Source organism: Mustelus asterias, chromosome 4 (assembly GCF_964213995.1).
Source record: "Mustelus asterias chromosome 4, sMusAst1.hap1.1, whole genome shotgun sequence".
NCBI classification, from domain to species: domain Eukaryota; kingdom Metazoa; phylum Chordata; class Chondrichthyes; order Carcharhiniformes; family Triakidae; genus Mustelus; species Mustelus asterias.
The window spans coordinates 66,759,825-66,775,241 of NC_135804.1; the positions used below are offsets into that span (position 1 = coordinate 66,759,825).

Consider the following 15,417-nt stretch of genomic DNA (forward strand, 5'->3'; position numbering starts at 1 on the left):
AGGCGGGTAAGTGGTACTGATCCACGTCAGATCAGCCATGATCTTATTGAATGGCGGGGCAGGCTCGAGAGGCTAGATGGCCTACTCCTGCTCCTATTTCTTATGTTCTTATGTAAGGGCTTTGGCTCACAGGGCTTCGGCGAAGGCGAGGAAGGTTGTTTGTTTTTCTTCTGTTACACCCCCTTTTTTGTTTTATCTCCCAAAAACTAAAAAGGACATGGCTGGTATGAGTGGGAGGCCAGTATACTGCATTTGGTGTGGGATGTGGGAGTTCCTGGAGACAACTTGCCTCCCGGAAGTCCATATCTGTGCCAGATGCGTGGAACTGCAACTCCTGAAGGATCGTATAAGGGAGCTGGAGCTGAGGCTCGATGAACTCAGTTTAGTTAGGGAAAATGAGAGATTAATAGATAAAAGTTATAGTCAGGTAGTGACACCAGGGTCTCGGAAGGAAGACACGTGGGTCACAGTTAGGAGGGGTAATAGTCAGAAGGGTGATGTGCCAGAAAGTACCCCAGTGGCAGTCTCCCATAAAAGAAAGGGATGGGCAACAGATGGGAGAAGGGAAGGGAGTGAGCAGTCTGTGGAGGGATCCCCTGTGGTTGTCCCCCTCCAAAATAGGTATATTGTTTTGGATTCTGTGGAGGGGGATGACCCTCCAGGGGTAAGCCACGAGGACCAGATCACCTCCACGGAGACAGGCTCAGGGGTCCAGAAGGGAAAGAAGGGGTTTAGGAGAGCGATCGTTGTGGGAGACGCAATGGTTAGAGGCACGGACAGGCGGTTCTGTGGGAGTGAACGAGAATCCAGGATGGTAGTCTGCCTCCCTGGTGCCGGGGTACTGGATGTCTCCGAGAGGGTAAGAAGCATATTTAAAAAGGAAGGTAGTCAAACGGATGTGATTATACACATTGGTGAAAATGATGTAGGTAGGAAGAGCAGGGGGCTCATACGAGAGAAATTCAGGGAGTTGGGTGCTAGGCTAAAAAGTAAGGCCTCCAGGGTAGCAATCTCTGGACTGCTCCCGGTGTCTAGTGCAAGTGAGATTCTACGTTGAACGCGTGGCTAAAGGACTGGTGCAAGAGGGAGGGTTTTCAATTCATAGATAACTGGGAAATCTTCAAGTCAGGATGGCAACTGTACCTTAACTGGAAGGGAGCAAATATCCTGGCTGGGAGTTTTGCTAGAGTGTTTCGGCAGGATTTAAACTAGTGTGGCAGGGGGGTGGGGAACAAAACAGTAGGTCAGTAAATACTGAGGCTGGGGTTGAGCTGGGGGCCAGGGCAATGTTAGCTAAGAAGAGGAGCACTCTGGAGGAGGATGACCTGAGTGGGCCTGGATGTCTGGAGTGCATCTGCTTCAATGCGAGGAGCGTAACGGGTAAAACAGATGAACTTAGGGCCTTAATGCTTATGCGGAATTTGGATGTGGTTGCGGTGACGGAAACTTGGTTAAAAGAAGGACAGGACTGGCAGCTGAATATTCCGGGGTATAAGTGTTTTAGGCGAGACAGAGGAGGGGCTAAAAAAGGTGGGGGAGTAGCGATATTAGTTAAGGAGCATATTACCGCGGTGCAGAGGGTAGACAACTTAGAGGGGTCATGTACTGAGTCGCTGTGGGTGGAACTCAGAAAGAGGAAGGGTTCTGGGGGTGTACTACAGACCACCCAACAACCCACGGGAAGTGGAGGAAAGGATATGTCAGGAGATTCTGGATAGGTGCTGAAAAAATAGGGTTGTTGTAGTGGGGGACTTTAATTTCCCTGGCACAGACTGGAAAGTGCTTAGAGCTGGGGGTCCGGACGGGGAGGAATTTGTAAAATGCGTACTGGAAGGTTCTTTGGAACAGTATGTAGATAGCCCGACTAGAGAGGGGGCTATACTGGACCTAGTTCTGGGAAATGAGCCCGGTCAGGTCGTCAAAGTTTCGGTAGGGGAACATGTGGCAAATAGTGACCACAACTCTGTTAACTTTAGGATAGCAATGGACAAGGATGAGTGCTGTCCTACGGGCAGGGTGCTAAATTGGGGGAAGGCTAACTATAGCCGGATTAGGCAGGAATTGGTGGATGTTGATTGGGAGAGGATGTTCGAGGGTAAGTCCGCGTCTGGCATGTGGGAGTCTTTTAAGGAACTATTGATAAGGCTGCAGGATAGGCATGTGCCTGTAAAAAGGTAAGATAGGAAAGGTAGGATTCGAGAGCCGTGGATAACCAGGGAAATTGAGGATCTGAAATGAAAAGGGAGGCGTACGTTAAGTCCAGGCAACAGAAAACAGATGGAGCTCTGGAGGAATACAGAGAGAGTAGGAAAGAACTCAAACGGGGAGTTAGAAGGGCAAAAGAGGTCATGAGATGTTCTTGGCAGGCAGGATTAAGGAGAATCCTAAGGCATTCTATTCATACGTTAGGAACAAAAGAGTTGTCAGGGAGAAAATCGGACCTCTCAGGGACAAAGGAGGGGAATTATGCTTAGAACCCAAGGGAATAGGGGAGATCCTAAATGAATACTTTGCATCGGTATTCACGAATGAGAGGGGCGTGTTAACCGGGAGTGTCTCGGAGGGAGGTGTTGACCTGTTAGAGAAAATCTCCATTACAAGAGAGGAAGTGTTAGGTTTTTTAGGGAACATTAAAACTGACAAAGCCCCAGGGCCTGATGGCATCTATCCTCGACTGCTCAGGGAGACGAGAGATGAAATTGCTGGGCCTCTGACGGAAATCTTTGTCGCTTCTTTGGACACGGGTGAGGTCCCTGAGGATTGGAGGATAGCGAATGTGGTCCCGTTGTTTAAGAAGGATAGCAGGGATAACCCAGGAAATTATAGGCCGGTGAGCTTGACGTCCGTGGTAGGGAAGTTGTTGGAGAGGATTCTTAGAGACAGGATGTATGTGCATTTAGAACGGAACAATCTCATTAGTGACAGACAGCATGGCTTTGTAAGAGGGAGGTCGTGCCTTACAAATTTGGTGGAGTTTTTTGAGGAAGTGACAAAAACGGTTGATGAAGGAAGGGCTGTGGATGTCGTCTATATGGATTTCAGTAAGGCATTTGACAAAGTCCCACATGGCAGGTTGGTTAAGAAGGTTAAGGCTCATGGGATACAAGGAGAAGTGGCTAGATGGGTGGAGAACTGGCTTGGCCATAGGAGACAGAGGGTAGTGGTCGAAGGGTCTTTTTCCGGCTGGAGGTCTGTGACCAGTGGTGTTCCGTAGGGCTCTGTACTGGGACCTCTGCTATTTGTGATATATATAAATGATTTGGAAGAAGGTATAACTGGTGTAATCAGCAAGTTTGCGGATGACACGAAGATGGCTGGACTTGCGGAAAGCGAAGAGCATTGTCGGGCAATACAGCAGGATATAGATAGGCTGGAAAATTGGGCGCAGAGGTGGCAGATGGAGTTTAATCTGGATAAATGCGAAGTGATGCATTTTGGAAGAAATAATGTAGGGAGGAGTTATACAATAAATGGCAGAGTCATCAGGAGTATAGAAACACAGAGGGACCTAGGTGTGCAAGTCCACAAATCCTTGAAGGTGGCAACACAGGTGGGGAAGGTGGTGAAGAAGGCATATGGTATGCTTGCCTTTATAGGACGGGGTATAGAGTATAAAAGCTGGAGTCTGATGATGCAGCTGTATAGAACGCTGGTTAGGCCACATTTGGAGTACTGCGTCCAGTTCTGGTCGCCGCACTACCAGAAGGACGTGGAGGCGTTAGAGAGAGTGCAGAGAAGGTTTACCAGGATGTTGCCTGGTATGGAGGGTCTTAGCTATGAGGAGAGATTGGGTAAACTGGGGTTGTTCTCCCTGGAATGACAGAGAATGAGGGGAGATCTAATAGAGGTGTACAAGATTATGAAGGGGATAGATAGGGTGAACGGTGGGAAGCTTTTTCCCAGATCAGAAGTGACATTCACGAAGGGTCACGGGCTCAAGGTGAGAGGGGCGAAGTATAACTCAGATATGCGAAGGGGGCGGCACGGTAGCAAGGGGCGGCACGGTAGCACAGTGGTTAGCACTGCTGCTTCACAGCTCCAGGGTCCCGGGTTCGATTCCCGGCTCGGGTCACTGTCTGTGTGGAGTTTGCACATTCTCCTCCTGTCTGCGTGGGTTTCCTCCGGGTGCTCCGGTTTCCTCCCACAGTCCAAAGATGTGCGGGTTAGGTTGATTGACCAGGTTAAAAAAATTGCCCCTTAGAGTCCTGGGATGTGTAAGTTTCGAGGGATTAGCGGGTAAAATATGTGGGGGTAGGGCCTGGGTGGGATTGTGGTCGGTGCAGACTCGATGGGCCGAATGGCCTCCTTCTGCACTGTAGGGTTTCTATGATTTCTATGATTAGAGGGATGTTTTTTACACAGAGGGTGGTGGGGGCCTGGAATGCGCTGCCAAGTAGGGTGGTGGAGGCAGGCACGCTGACATCGTTTAAGACTTACCTGGAGAGTCACATGAGCAGCCTGGGAATGGAGGGATACAAACGATTGGTCTAGTTGGACCAAGGAGCGGCACAGGCTTGGAGGGCCGAAGGGCCTGTTTCCTGTGCTGTACTGTTCTTTGTTCTTTGTTCTAGTTGTCAGAAATTATTTGAGACCAAAACATTACATGTTTTCAAGAAGCAGTTAAGATGAAGGGGATCAAAGAAAATGGGGGGAAGACGGGATCAGGCTATTGAGTTGGATAATCAGCCATGATCATAATGAATGACGCAGCAGCCTCGAATAGCTAAATGGTCCCCCCAATTCCTATTTTCTATATTTCTATGACTGTGAAAGGAACAGAATGCATGCAGCCTCACACTAGTTGTGTCATGTGAAACATTGATCCATTGCATGGCTTCCTAGTATCTAGGAAGTTTGCACATTCTCCCTATGTCTGCGTGGGTTTCCTCCAGGTGCTCCAGTTTCTTCCCACAGTTCAAAGATGTGCGGGTTAGTGGATTGGCCATGGTAAGTTGCCCCTTAGAGTCAGGAGGACTAGCTAGGGTAAATGCATGGGGTATGGGGATAGGGCCTGGGTGGGATTGTGGTTGGTGCAGACTCGATGGGCCAAATAGCCCTCCTTCTGCAATGTAGGATTCTATGATCGTAGAATAGTCCCTTTTAGACACATCAACCAGCCACTTGAATGGCTCCTGTCACAAAAGAGAACCCTGGAATGGAGCATGAAGTTATACTTTAGATCGCAGATGTTTCACCAAATCAAACATCAACCCCATACACGCATAGATTATAGGGAGTGGAAATAAAGTTACACTCCAGTTCATCTGAGTTCAAATGATATTTTTAATTATATTTGACAATGAGGAGATGGTGGTGTAGTGGTAATGTCTCTGGACTAATAATCCAGGGGCCCAGGCTAACGCTCTGGGGACATGGGTTCAAATTCCACCAGGGAAGCTAGTAGGATTTAAATTTAATTAATAAATCTAGAATGTAAAGTTAATCTCACAAATGGTGACCATAACAACTATCATCGCTTTTCATAAAGATCCATCTGGTTCACTCATATCCTTTAGAGAAGGAAATCTGCTGTCCTTCCATGGTCTAGTCTGCATGTTATTCCAGACCCACAGCAAGGTGCTCGACTCTTAAGTTCTCTCTTAAATGGCTGAACAAGTCACTCAGTTCAAGGGCAATGAGAGATGGGCACCAAATGCTGGCCTTGCCAGTGACACCCATGAAAGAATAAATACAATTAATCCCAAGGTGACTGGAATGGGATCATTGGTATGGCTCTGTGAGTGAGGAAACCCACCTCTGTTTCTGTTCAGTGGTTTCTTAAAGTGTTATTAGCCAAAACTTTGGTCTTCAAACTTCAATTTTGCTCTTCACATTGTGGGGCAAATATTGGTGACAGAGTAGAATGCCACAAATTGAATGCATTCCGACATTGTGTTGAACTTGCTTCATCCCATAGTGCTGATCTTTAGTGGACTGGCTACCATTGCAACTCCTGGGGCGGGATTTTATGGCCTTGCTCGGGCGAGATCGTAAAATCCTGCCCGAGCCCAATGGAGATTTCCGTTCTGGAAACCTCGCCCGCTCCAATTCCGGGGTGGGCAAGGTGGTAGGTTTCCAGCCCTGGAGCTTTTACTTTATGAAGAAATCTGTAAAGTCATGTGGACCGCAACAATAATGAGTGAACTTTCTTATGCTACAATCCTAGATGCTCCTCTGTAAATGCCAAAATCTAATCACTGGTCAGCACCCAGTAATGTCTTCATCAGGGGTTCCTGACACTGATATCCTGACTGGTTGTTCAGGGTATACTAAGTGGGGTGGGAGAACGATTTACTTCCATATTTCTGATCTACTCTTGTTCCGCTTATCTTTTCAAGGGGATATAAATGGTCTGAAAATGTCTTCATCTTCTTTAGTTCTCAGCTCAAAGGCAGGTCCCACCTACAGTGGCTTACCAGGAATCTCTTCCCTTCTTACAACCTGCCATTGACATATATCAGAGGCCTTCTTGGCTGCATTATGAATGCATTCTCTTTGGCTATCAAGTCCTGGAATGGAACACAAACCCAGGACGTCTGGCTCAGAGGCAGGGATGCTACACACTGCACCCCAAGAACTCTGTCTGAAAGTTCCCCATTGTTTTTACAGAGTTAAATTATCATTGGGTGTTTTAGGTCTAGCACAGCTGTAGGAAGAGAAGAGTCACATTCCCTCTCCCTGGTAAAACACTGAACATTACTGCGTCAACCGCAACTCCCATTGGAATTAAATGCTGCTGGGAATCAGGGATTATCTGATTAAATGGTTTGGGATATCACGTTCCATTGCATTATCATGACTGGAAGCTAGCGTGAGCCAAGTCAGTGTTATAAAAAAGTTATCCCGCAGCACATTTCTTAATAATTAATTTCAGCTATGCAGTTTAAATCCTGATAATTATTCCCAGTGAAAAGTAAGCAGAGCTTAACCTGCATTGTCATAATTAATTATTAGGAGGTTTGAAAAGCCACAGTTTATTTATAGCAGCTGTTCAATGATGCTGGTTTAATGTGTTTTAAATCTGCCATGTGGCTAAGATTCTCCTGAAAGCCTGTGGCAAGGAAGAGGCTGTAAAATTAAATGGAATCTATCATAAGGTTCAGACACTGACTTGAATAGTGAACGCCTGCTAACATTGTAATCAGAATAATCAGAAAATTCAGAATAATCACATTCAACGAAGCATTCTTCGTCCACCTCTTGTGCATCTTATCATATCTCCCCATCTTCTCTCAAGGCACCTCGCAACAGTTGTAACAATCACTACAGCCCCCCAACCCCTCCCCAACATGATTACTCTTCTCACACGGGCCAAGACAGCTGCTGTCAAAAGCCAAATCAACCACAGAGGGCACTACCTTGTCCATTTTTACTCAATGTCTGCACTCAGTAAAATGAATCTCCGCATTGGGAGTTTCAGGCCAGTTGTAGACCCCTCTCTGGTTCAGCACAAGGCAGGGACTGAACCTAGGATCTTCTGGTCTCTATCATATGGTGTATATATTTCTCTTATTTGTTGTGTTCAGCCACATTTGATCGTACTGTCAAACCCCATGCTCTGGAAAAGGGATATAGACTGATACAGACATAAACACAGATACATATAGACACAAAGATACAGGCATGTGCAGACACACATACACATCGACACCCAAAGACACAGACACACACACAAGACACAAACCCAGATGTGCTCCCGAGCACATTTCCATCCCAGCCTGTACAATGTCTGACAGATAAACTCCTGGACAGCCTGGTTCTAATGCCCATTTCATTCACGTCTTGTTTCCCAAAGAACTCTGGAGTTACTAAAATCCACAATATTCACACAGAACTTGTCAGGTGCCAAAGTTGAGTCATGCTATGAAAATGAAGAATATTGTATTTGTGAACTACTTTGTTCTTTATATTTCCTCAGTATTGCCAATTTGAAGGATGGATTGCAGGGTCAAGTGGTGGTGGTGAAAGGCCGCAGTCTCCTCCCGTACTGCCATTTTGAGCTGGAGGATTCCAATTACATCAGTGGAAACAGGCGCAACCCCGAATTAAGTGGCCCACGAGGAGCCCCTCCAGGGATTACCCTTAACCCCAACACACGTGTTATCGAATTCCAAGCTGTGGGAGTCAACACAATTAACAGGAGGTATGCCAGAGTTACATCGAATGGTATAATTCTCTGAAAAATGATTTATTTATATTTATACTTTTTAACCCTTCCATTTCATATAATACTCTGTGGTTTCTGGGCCGTGCAAATTCAAATTCAAATCTCTCTTCTGCATTTGGCCTCAACCTTTCCTGCACGCAAGTTTCTCAGAAGTATATGAAAAGAGGCCTGACATCGAACTATACAGAATTCTAGAGCACAGATACAGGCCATTCTGTCCAACTCATCTGCGCAAGTGCTTAGGTTCTGCTTGAACCTCCTATTTGACTTCATCCAATTCTTTCAATATATCCTTCTATTCCCTTCTCTCTCAAATAGTTATCTAATTTCCTCCAAAATAATTGTATGCATGCACCCTGTGTATTAACTACTCCATTAACTACTCCATATAGCACTGTATATAGCACTGTACCAAGTTTGACATCCTAATTACTCTACGGATAATAATGTTTCTCATGAATTTCCAATTTGATTTATTAGTCTTGTATTTAAGGCCCCACAAGAAAAAACACCTTCAGGTCTACCCTATCAAACCACTTCACTATTTTAAATTCATCCATTAGGTCACCCTCAGCTTTGTTGTTTGTAGAGAAATGATTTCCTGTATGTTTGTTCTTGCCAGACAGTTAGGGCTAGTTTGTGTTCTCTCTTCCATGGGGGAAATCACCTGGCAGCTCTTCAGCAACTTAATTGAGATCAGGAACTGGGTGCAGACTGCAGTGGCCTTTGATTATGAGATCACATTCAGTGTTAAATAACCTGCTGATTATTCTGTGTGTGACATGTTTGTGTCCATATGATGTGTACCTGCTGTTAGCTCTTTTTGCAAGAGGTACAAATGCAAAAGAATGCATCATTGTTGACATCCATCACACCATCTACACCATTACATTTGTATCCTCTGTCTGAAACAAACTATCCTCCAGTCCCCCTATGCTGCTCTTTCTCCAGAACCTTTTCAATTTTTCTTTTTAAAGTATTTATCCGGTTCACTTTTAAAAACAATTATGTATTCTGGTTCTAGCGCTGCTCAGGTTGGGAGAACAAACAGATTTTGGTTTTTTGTCAGGAAGATCTACATGCTGGGAGTGATGAGCATATGGAATGGGTATTTGGGTAGGAAGTGAAGGCTGGAAACCAGGAAATTTCTCGGGAACTGTTAGGTGCTGTGATAGGGTGAAAATGATTTCAATTTGTGTGGGTGAGATAAACTGAGATGAATGGAAATGGAACTACTGCATGATCTTCAGCATATCAAATCTCTAATTTGATTCTATTCAAGATTCAGCATCTAACTGTGTAGCTACACTGCCATCTGCCAATACTGAGAGCACAGTGCTGAATGTCCCATCTGCCTTTTTGAATCTTAGCAATGTCACACTTTTTTTTTTCAAAGTGTATTCTATCCTTTACTTGGAAGATACTTCAATTAAAGTTTTCTTGTTAAAGGCCAGTTGCTTTCCTAAATATAGGAAGGAAATATTTGGAGAGACTCAGACCCCAGAAAGCCTGATTTTCACAGATAGAATCCTGAGACTGAACTGCCCCTCCTGGCTTCTCAACAGAAGGAAGTGGTCCAGTGTTTGAGGAGAAAACATGTTTACAATGAGGGAACAGTGAAAACAAACAGTATGAATGTTTCATAAGGATTATTACATCATTGTGACAGCTCAATGTTTACCTCCTGAGAAGGCCAAGTTCCTTTTCATTGGAAACCTTCAGCTGCTTGGCTTAGTGACCATATCTAAGATGAACTGGGCACAATCTGTTATTAACATCAGTATTTTTGCCCAGTTCATCTTAGGTATGGTCACTAAGCCAAGCAGCTGAAGGTTTCCAATAACATTTTTTGGCATTGCTAATAGCAGATATGCTTGCATTTGCTGGGATATTGTAACCCTAGCCGAGGAATTGGTGCACATAGCGCCGGATTATCATGGTGAAGTCTGCAATTGGGAATTTTAACGATGTCGTGATCCCGCCTCTGTCTCATCAATGTCTGGCAATGGGATTTTTCCCTGGCAGAGGCAGAGACAGCCTGTATTCAGGCTTACTGCCTATGGGCTAATGCTGAAACAGCTAGATTAAAAAGGACGTCTCTGTTCACTGAGACATCAGCCCAGTTCTGCAGATCGGACTGAAGCCCCCTAAACATTCCTCCCTCTCCACTCAAATTCCCTCACCTCCTCACTGTCTTCATAGAATTACTACAATGAAAAGAAGGTCATTCGTCCCATCGAACATGCACTGACAATAATCTCATCCAGGCCCTTTCTCAGTAACCCCACGTATTTACTCTGCTCATCCCCCTGACATTAAGGGACAAATTAACATGGCCAATCCATCTAACCTGCACATCTTTGGACACTAAGGGGCAATTTATTAAGGCCAATCAACCTAACCCGGACATCTTTGGATTGTGGGGGGGAAATCAGAGCACCCGGATGATGCGCGATTGATTCACACGGGAGGCTAGGACGTACCCGGGAATAAAGGCTTTTATTCACAACAAGATTGGAGCACACTACTTAACAATATTATCCCAGATGAAGGGCTACTAGGAAGTAGCAGTAACCTTTATACTCCTGTAAGAAGGCGGAGCCGAACGGAGTGTACCACATAAACAATAATAACAGGTGGAACACCCAAACCCTAACCCCAACAGTAACAAGAGTAACATATGTACAAGTGCCCATAGTGGTAACCATCTATGGTTCACCACATTCACCCCTCCTTTATAAACAAAGGCCGGTGGGGTAAGGAGACAATACGAACTGTCCACATGTTCACAAGTTCAGCCGTATCGGGGGTGCGCACTGTATCTGCGACCTCCGCAGCACTTGCTCTAGTGCCGGTTCTGGTGACCGTGGTGACGACCCTCTCTCCGAGGTGGTGTCCACTGACTCCTCCAGTTCCTCACACGCCTGTCGACCTCGAGGTGGCGACAATCTCCTGGACTCAGGCAAGCTGTACATAGGAGTAAGAGGATTAAGTTGAGGTCCCGATGCTGCCCGCGCCGTGTCAGGAGGGGAGAGAATGGGCAAAGGAATCCTAACCAGGGGTGCGGGAGTGACGGGGGTTTCCAGGTCCCCTGCAGGCGCCAGATCTCTGATAGAGACCGTGTCCTCTCGCCCGTCAGGATATGCCACATAGGCATATTGAAGGTTGGCGTGGAGGAGATGGACCTGTTCAACCAAAGGGTCGGACTTGCGGGCCCTAACATGCCGCCGCAGGAGGACAGGTCCTGAGTACGTCAACCAAGACGGCAGTGAGGTCCCAGAGGAAGACTTCCTAGGGAAGGTAAACATCCGCTCATGTGGGGTAGCGTTGGTTGCCATACACAGGAGGGAGCAGATGGAATGGAGCGCATCAGAAAGTACCTCTTGCCAACGGGTGACTGGAAGACCCCTAGACCTTAGCGCCAGTAAAACAGCCTTCCAGACTGTAGCGTTTTCTCTCTCGACCTGTCCGTTACCCCTGGGGTTGTAACCCGTAGTCCTACTTGAGGCAATTCCCTTGGAGAGCAGGTATTGCCTCAAGTCGTCGCTCATAAACGACGAACCCCTATCACTGTGGATATAACTGGGGTAACCGAACAGGGTAAAAAGACTCCGCAGGGCTTTGATGACCGTGGCAGAAGACATGTCAGAACAGGGGATGGCAAAGGGGAATCGGGAGTATTCGTCAACCACGTTGAGGAAATACACATTCCGATCTGTCGAAGGAAGGGGCCCCTTGAAGTCGACACTCAGTCGTTCAAAAGAGCGATTGGCCTTAATGAGGTGTGCCCTGTCAGGCCGGTAGAAGTGCGGCTTGCACTCTGCACAAACCTGGCAGCTTCGAGTTATCGACCTGACATCCTCTATGAAGTAGGGCAGACTCCGAGCCTTTACAAAATGGAAAAACCGAGTGATCCCCGGATGGCAGAGATCATTGTGGAGGGCCTGTAACCGGTCCTCCTGCACACTGGCACATGTTCCACGTGACAGGGCATCTGAGGGCTCATTGAGCTTCCCCGGATGGTACATGATATCATAGTTGTAGGTGGAGAGTTCGATTCTCCACCTCAAGATTTTATTATTCTTAATTTTTCCCTTTAACGTGTTGTTGAACATGAAGGCCACGGACCGCTGGTCCGTGAGCAGGGTAACCCGTTTGCCAGCCAAATAATGGCGCCAATGCCGTACGGCCTCCACAATGGCCTGAGCCTCTTTCTCCACAGAGGAGTGTCGAATTTCAGGGCCTTGGAGGGTGTGAGAGAAAAAGGCGACGGGCCTGCCCGCCTGGTTAAGTGTGGCGGCCGGGGCGAAATCAGATGCATCACTCTCCACTTGAAAAGGGATGGACTCATCAACAGCGTGCATCGTGGCTTTCGCGATGTCGGCTTTTATCCCTGAAAAGGCTAGGCGAACCTCTGCTGTCAGGGGAAAAGAGGTAGATTTTATGAGCGGACGGGCTTTGTCCGCCTAATTGGGGACCCACTGTGCATAGTATGAGAAGAAGCCTAAACATCTTCTCAGTGCTTTGATTCTAGTGGGTAGGGGAAGTTCAAGAAGGGGACGCATACGGTCTGGATCGGGGCCGATGACCCCGTTTTCCACCACGTATCCGAGGATTGCTAGGCGGTGCTTGCTAAATACGCACTTCTCCTTGTCATAGGTCAGGTTCAGGAGAGACACAGTGCGTAAAAACTTCTGGAGGTTTGCGTCGTGGTCCTGCTGGTCATGGCTGCAGATAGTGACGTTGTCCAGGTACGGGAAGGTAGCCCGTAGCCCGTTTTGGTCCACCATTCGGTCCATCTCACGCTGGAAGACCAAGGCCCCATTAGTGGCGCCGAAAGGGACTCTTAAAAAGTGGTAGAGACAGCCATCCGCCTCAAAGGCCGTGTACTTGCGGTCCTCTGGGCGAATGGGGAGCTGGTGGTAGGCTGACTTCAAGTCGATGGTGGAGAACACCCGGTACTGCGCAATCTGGTTGACCATGTCAGATATGCGCGGGAGAGGGTACGCGTCCAGCTGCGTGTACCTATTAATGGTCTGACTATAGTCTATGACCATCCGGGGCTTGTCTCCAGTCTTAACCACCACGACTTGTGCTCTCCATGGGCTAGTGCTAGGTTGAATGACCCCTTCCCTGAGGAGCCGCTGAACCTCAGATCTAATAAAGATCCGATCCTCAGCGCTGTAACGCCTGCTCTTAGTTGCGATGGGCTTGCAGCCTGGCACGAGATTTTCGAATAGGGAAGGCGGGGTAATTTTGAGTGTTGAGAGGCCGCATGTGGAGCGCGCTGGACAATTTGGAGGCTGCTGTTCTCCCACTGAAAGTGGAGGGAGTGGCCCATCGTACTGCAGGGTCACACTCTTCAGGTGGACCATAAAGTCTCGCCCCAGGAGTACCGGAGCGCAAAGGTGCGGTAACACGAGGAGCCTGAAGTTCTCGTAGACTGTGCCCCGCACCGTTAAGGTTACCACACAGCTCCCAAGAATGAGGACAGATCGGGACCTTGACGCCATGGAGATTGTCTGCCTGACAGTTTGCACACGGAGAGCGCACCATTTTACTGTATCCGGATGGATGAAGCACTCCGTGCTCCCGCTGTCAAACAGGCAATGCGCCAGGCGCCCGTTTACCTCTATGTCCATCATGGACTTGTCGAGTCTGTGAGGCTTGGCCTGGTCCAGGATGATTGACGCCACTGTTGGATCCCGAGCGTAACTGCAGGCAGCTGAGATAGCCGACGACGAGGACCCCTGCTGGTCTTCTGCGGCCGGTATCGACCAAAGTGGCTGCGCCCATGAATCGCACGTGGTCGATGATGTTGAAAACGCCGGCATCCGCAGGTCGCACGTGGCTTGCGTCGTCAGCATAGGAAATGGCGGCGCCCGTGGATCGCACGTGGCTGAAGACATCGACGAGGCCGGAGACGAGGAGATGGATCCTGGGGAATCACACGCAGCACTGCTAGGCTTGGAAGAGGTCTTTGCTCGGCACACTTTTGCATAGTGCCCTTTCTTCCCACAGGCGCAGCAAAACACCGTCCTGGCCGGACATCTCTGGCGAGGATGCTTCGCCAATCCGCAGAAATAGCACCGTGGGGCCTCCAGTAGCTGCCGCAGCCGTCAGGTCTGAAGTTGGGAGCATTATCGCGCAGTTCCGAGGAGCCGCCGAGTACAGTTGAGGCGGTGGCTGTGCTTGTCACGCTGTTCCCACATGGTCGGTGAGGTAGGTTTCGAGACTTCTGGAGGCCGTTTCCATTGCATCGGCCAATTCTACCGTCTTAGCCAGGTCCAGGTTACCCTGCTCTAGCAGCCGCAGGCGAATATAGGATGAGCCGATTCCCGCCACGAACGCGTCCCGAATAAGGTCGTTGGTGTATTGAGTAGCCGACTCCTCCTTGCAGTTGCAGGCTCTGGCTAGCTGTTGAAGTTCACGCAGGTACTGTCCCGTAGTTTCGCCGGGCTGCCGCCGTCAAGTGGCTAATAGATGATGAGCATGAATTTCGTTCGGCCGTTTATTATAACTGTTTATAACAATAATCTCATCCAGGCCCTTTCTCAGTAACCCCACGTATTTACTCTGCTCATCCCCCTGACATTAAGGGACAAATTAGCATGGCCAATCCATCTAACCTGCACATCTTTGGACACTAAGGGGCAATTTATTAAGGCCAATCAACCTAACCAGGACATCTTTGGACTGTGGGGAGGAAATCAGAGCACCCGGATGATGCGCGATTGATTCACACGGGAGGCTAGGACGTACCCGGGAATAAAGGCTTTTATTCACAACAAGATTGGAGCACACTACTTAACAATATTATCCCAGACTAAGGGCTACTAGGAAGTAGCAGTGACCTTTATACTACTGTAAGAAGGCGGAGCCGAACGGAGTGTACCACATAAACAATAATAACAGGTGGAACACCCAAACCCTAACCCCAACAGTAACAAGAGTAACATATGTTCAAGTACCCATAGTGGTAACCATCTATGGTTCACCACACCGGAGGAAACCCACGCAGGCACGGGGAGAATGTGCAAACTCCACACAGATAGTGACCCAAGGGTAGAATAGAACCCAGGTTCCTGGAGCTGAGAGGCAGCAATGCTAATCACTCTGCCACCATGCTGCTTTAAATCCCTTTATCCCCTCACTCTCTGTCCCCTCAGCCATCCTTGCCCCCTTGTCCTCACCCCTTACCTTCCTCACCCAATTTAGCCCTCACACCTTCTTGTCCACTCTCAACCCTG

The 15,417-nt window shown here is 47.9% G+C and overlaps 1 protein-coding gene across 1 annotated transcript in view; it reads left to right on the forward strand.

Annotated features, from left to right (window-relative positions):
- The window catches only part of LOC144493118 (hydrocephalus-inducing protein-like), a 182,603-nt gene that overhangs the window by 47,767 nt on the left and 119,419 nt on the right, over window positions 1-15,417 (forward strand). Inside the window, exon 5 of the mRNA XM_078212020.1 lies at window positions 7,919-8,143. Coding sequence (XP_078068146.1) covers window positions 7,919-8,143 — 225 coding nt within the window. The remainder of the gene's footprint in view (window positions 1-7,918; window positions 8,144-15,417) is intronic.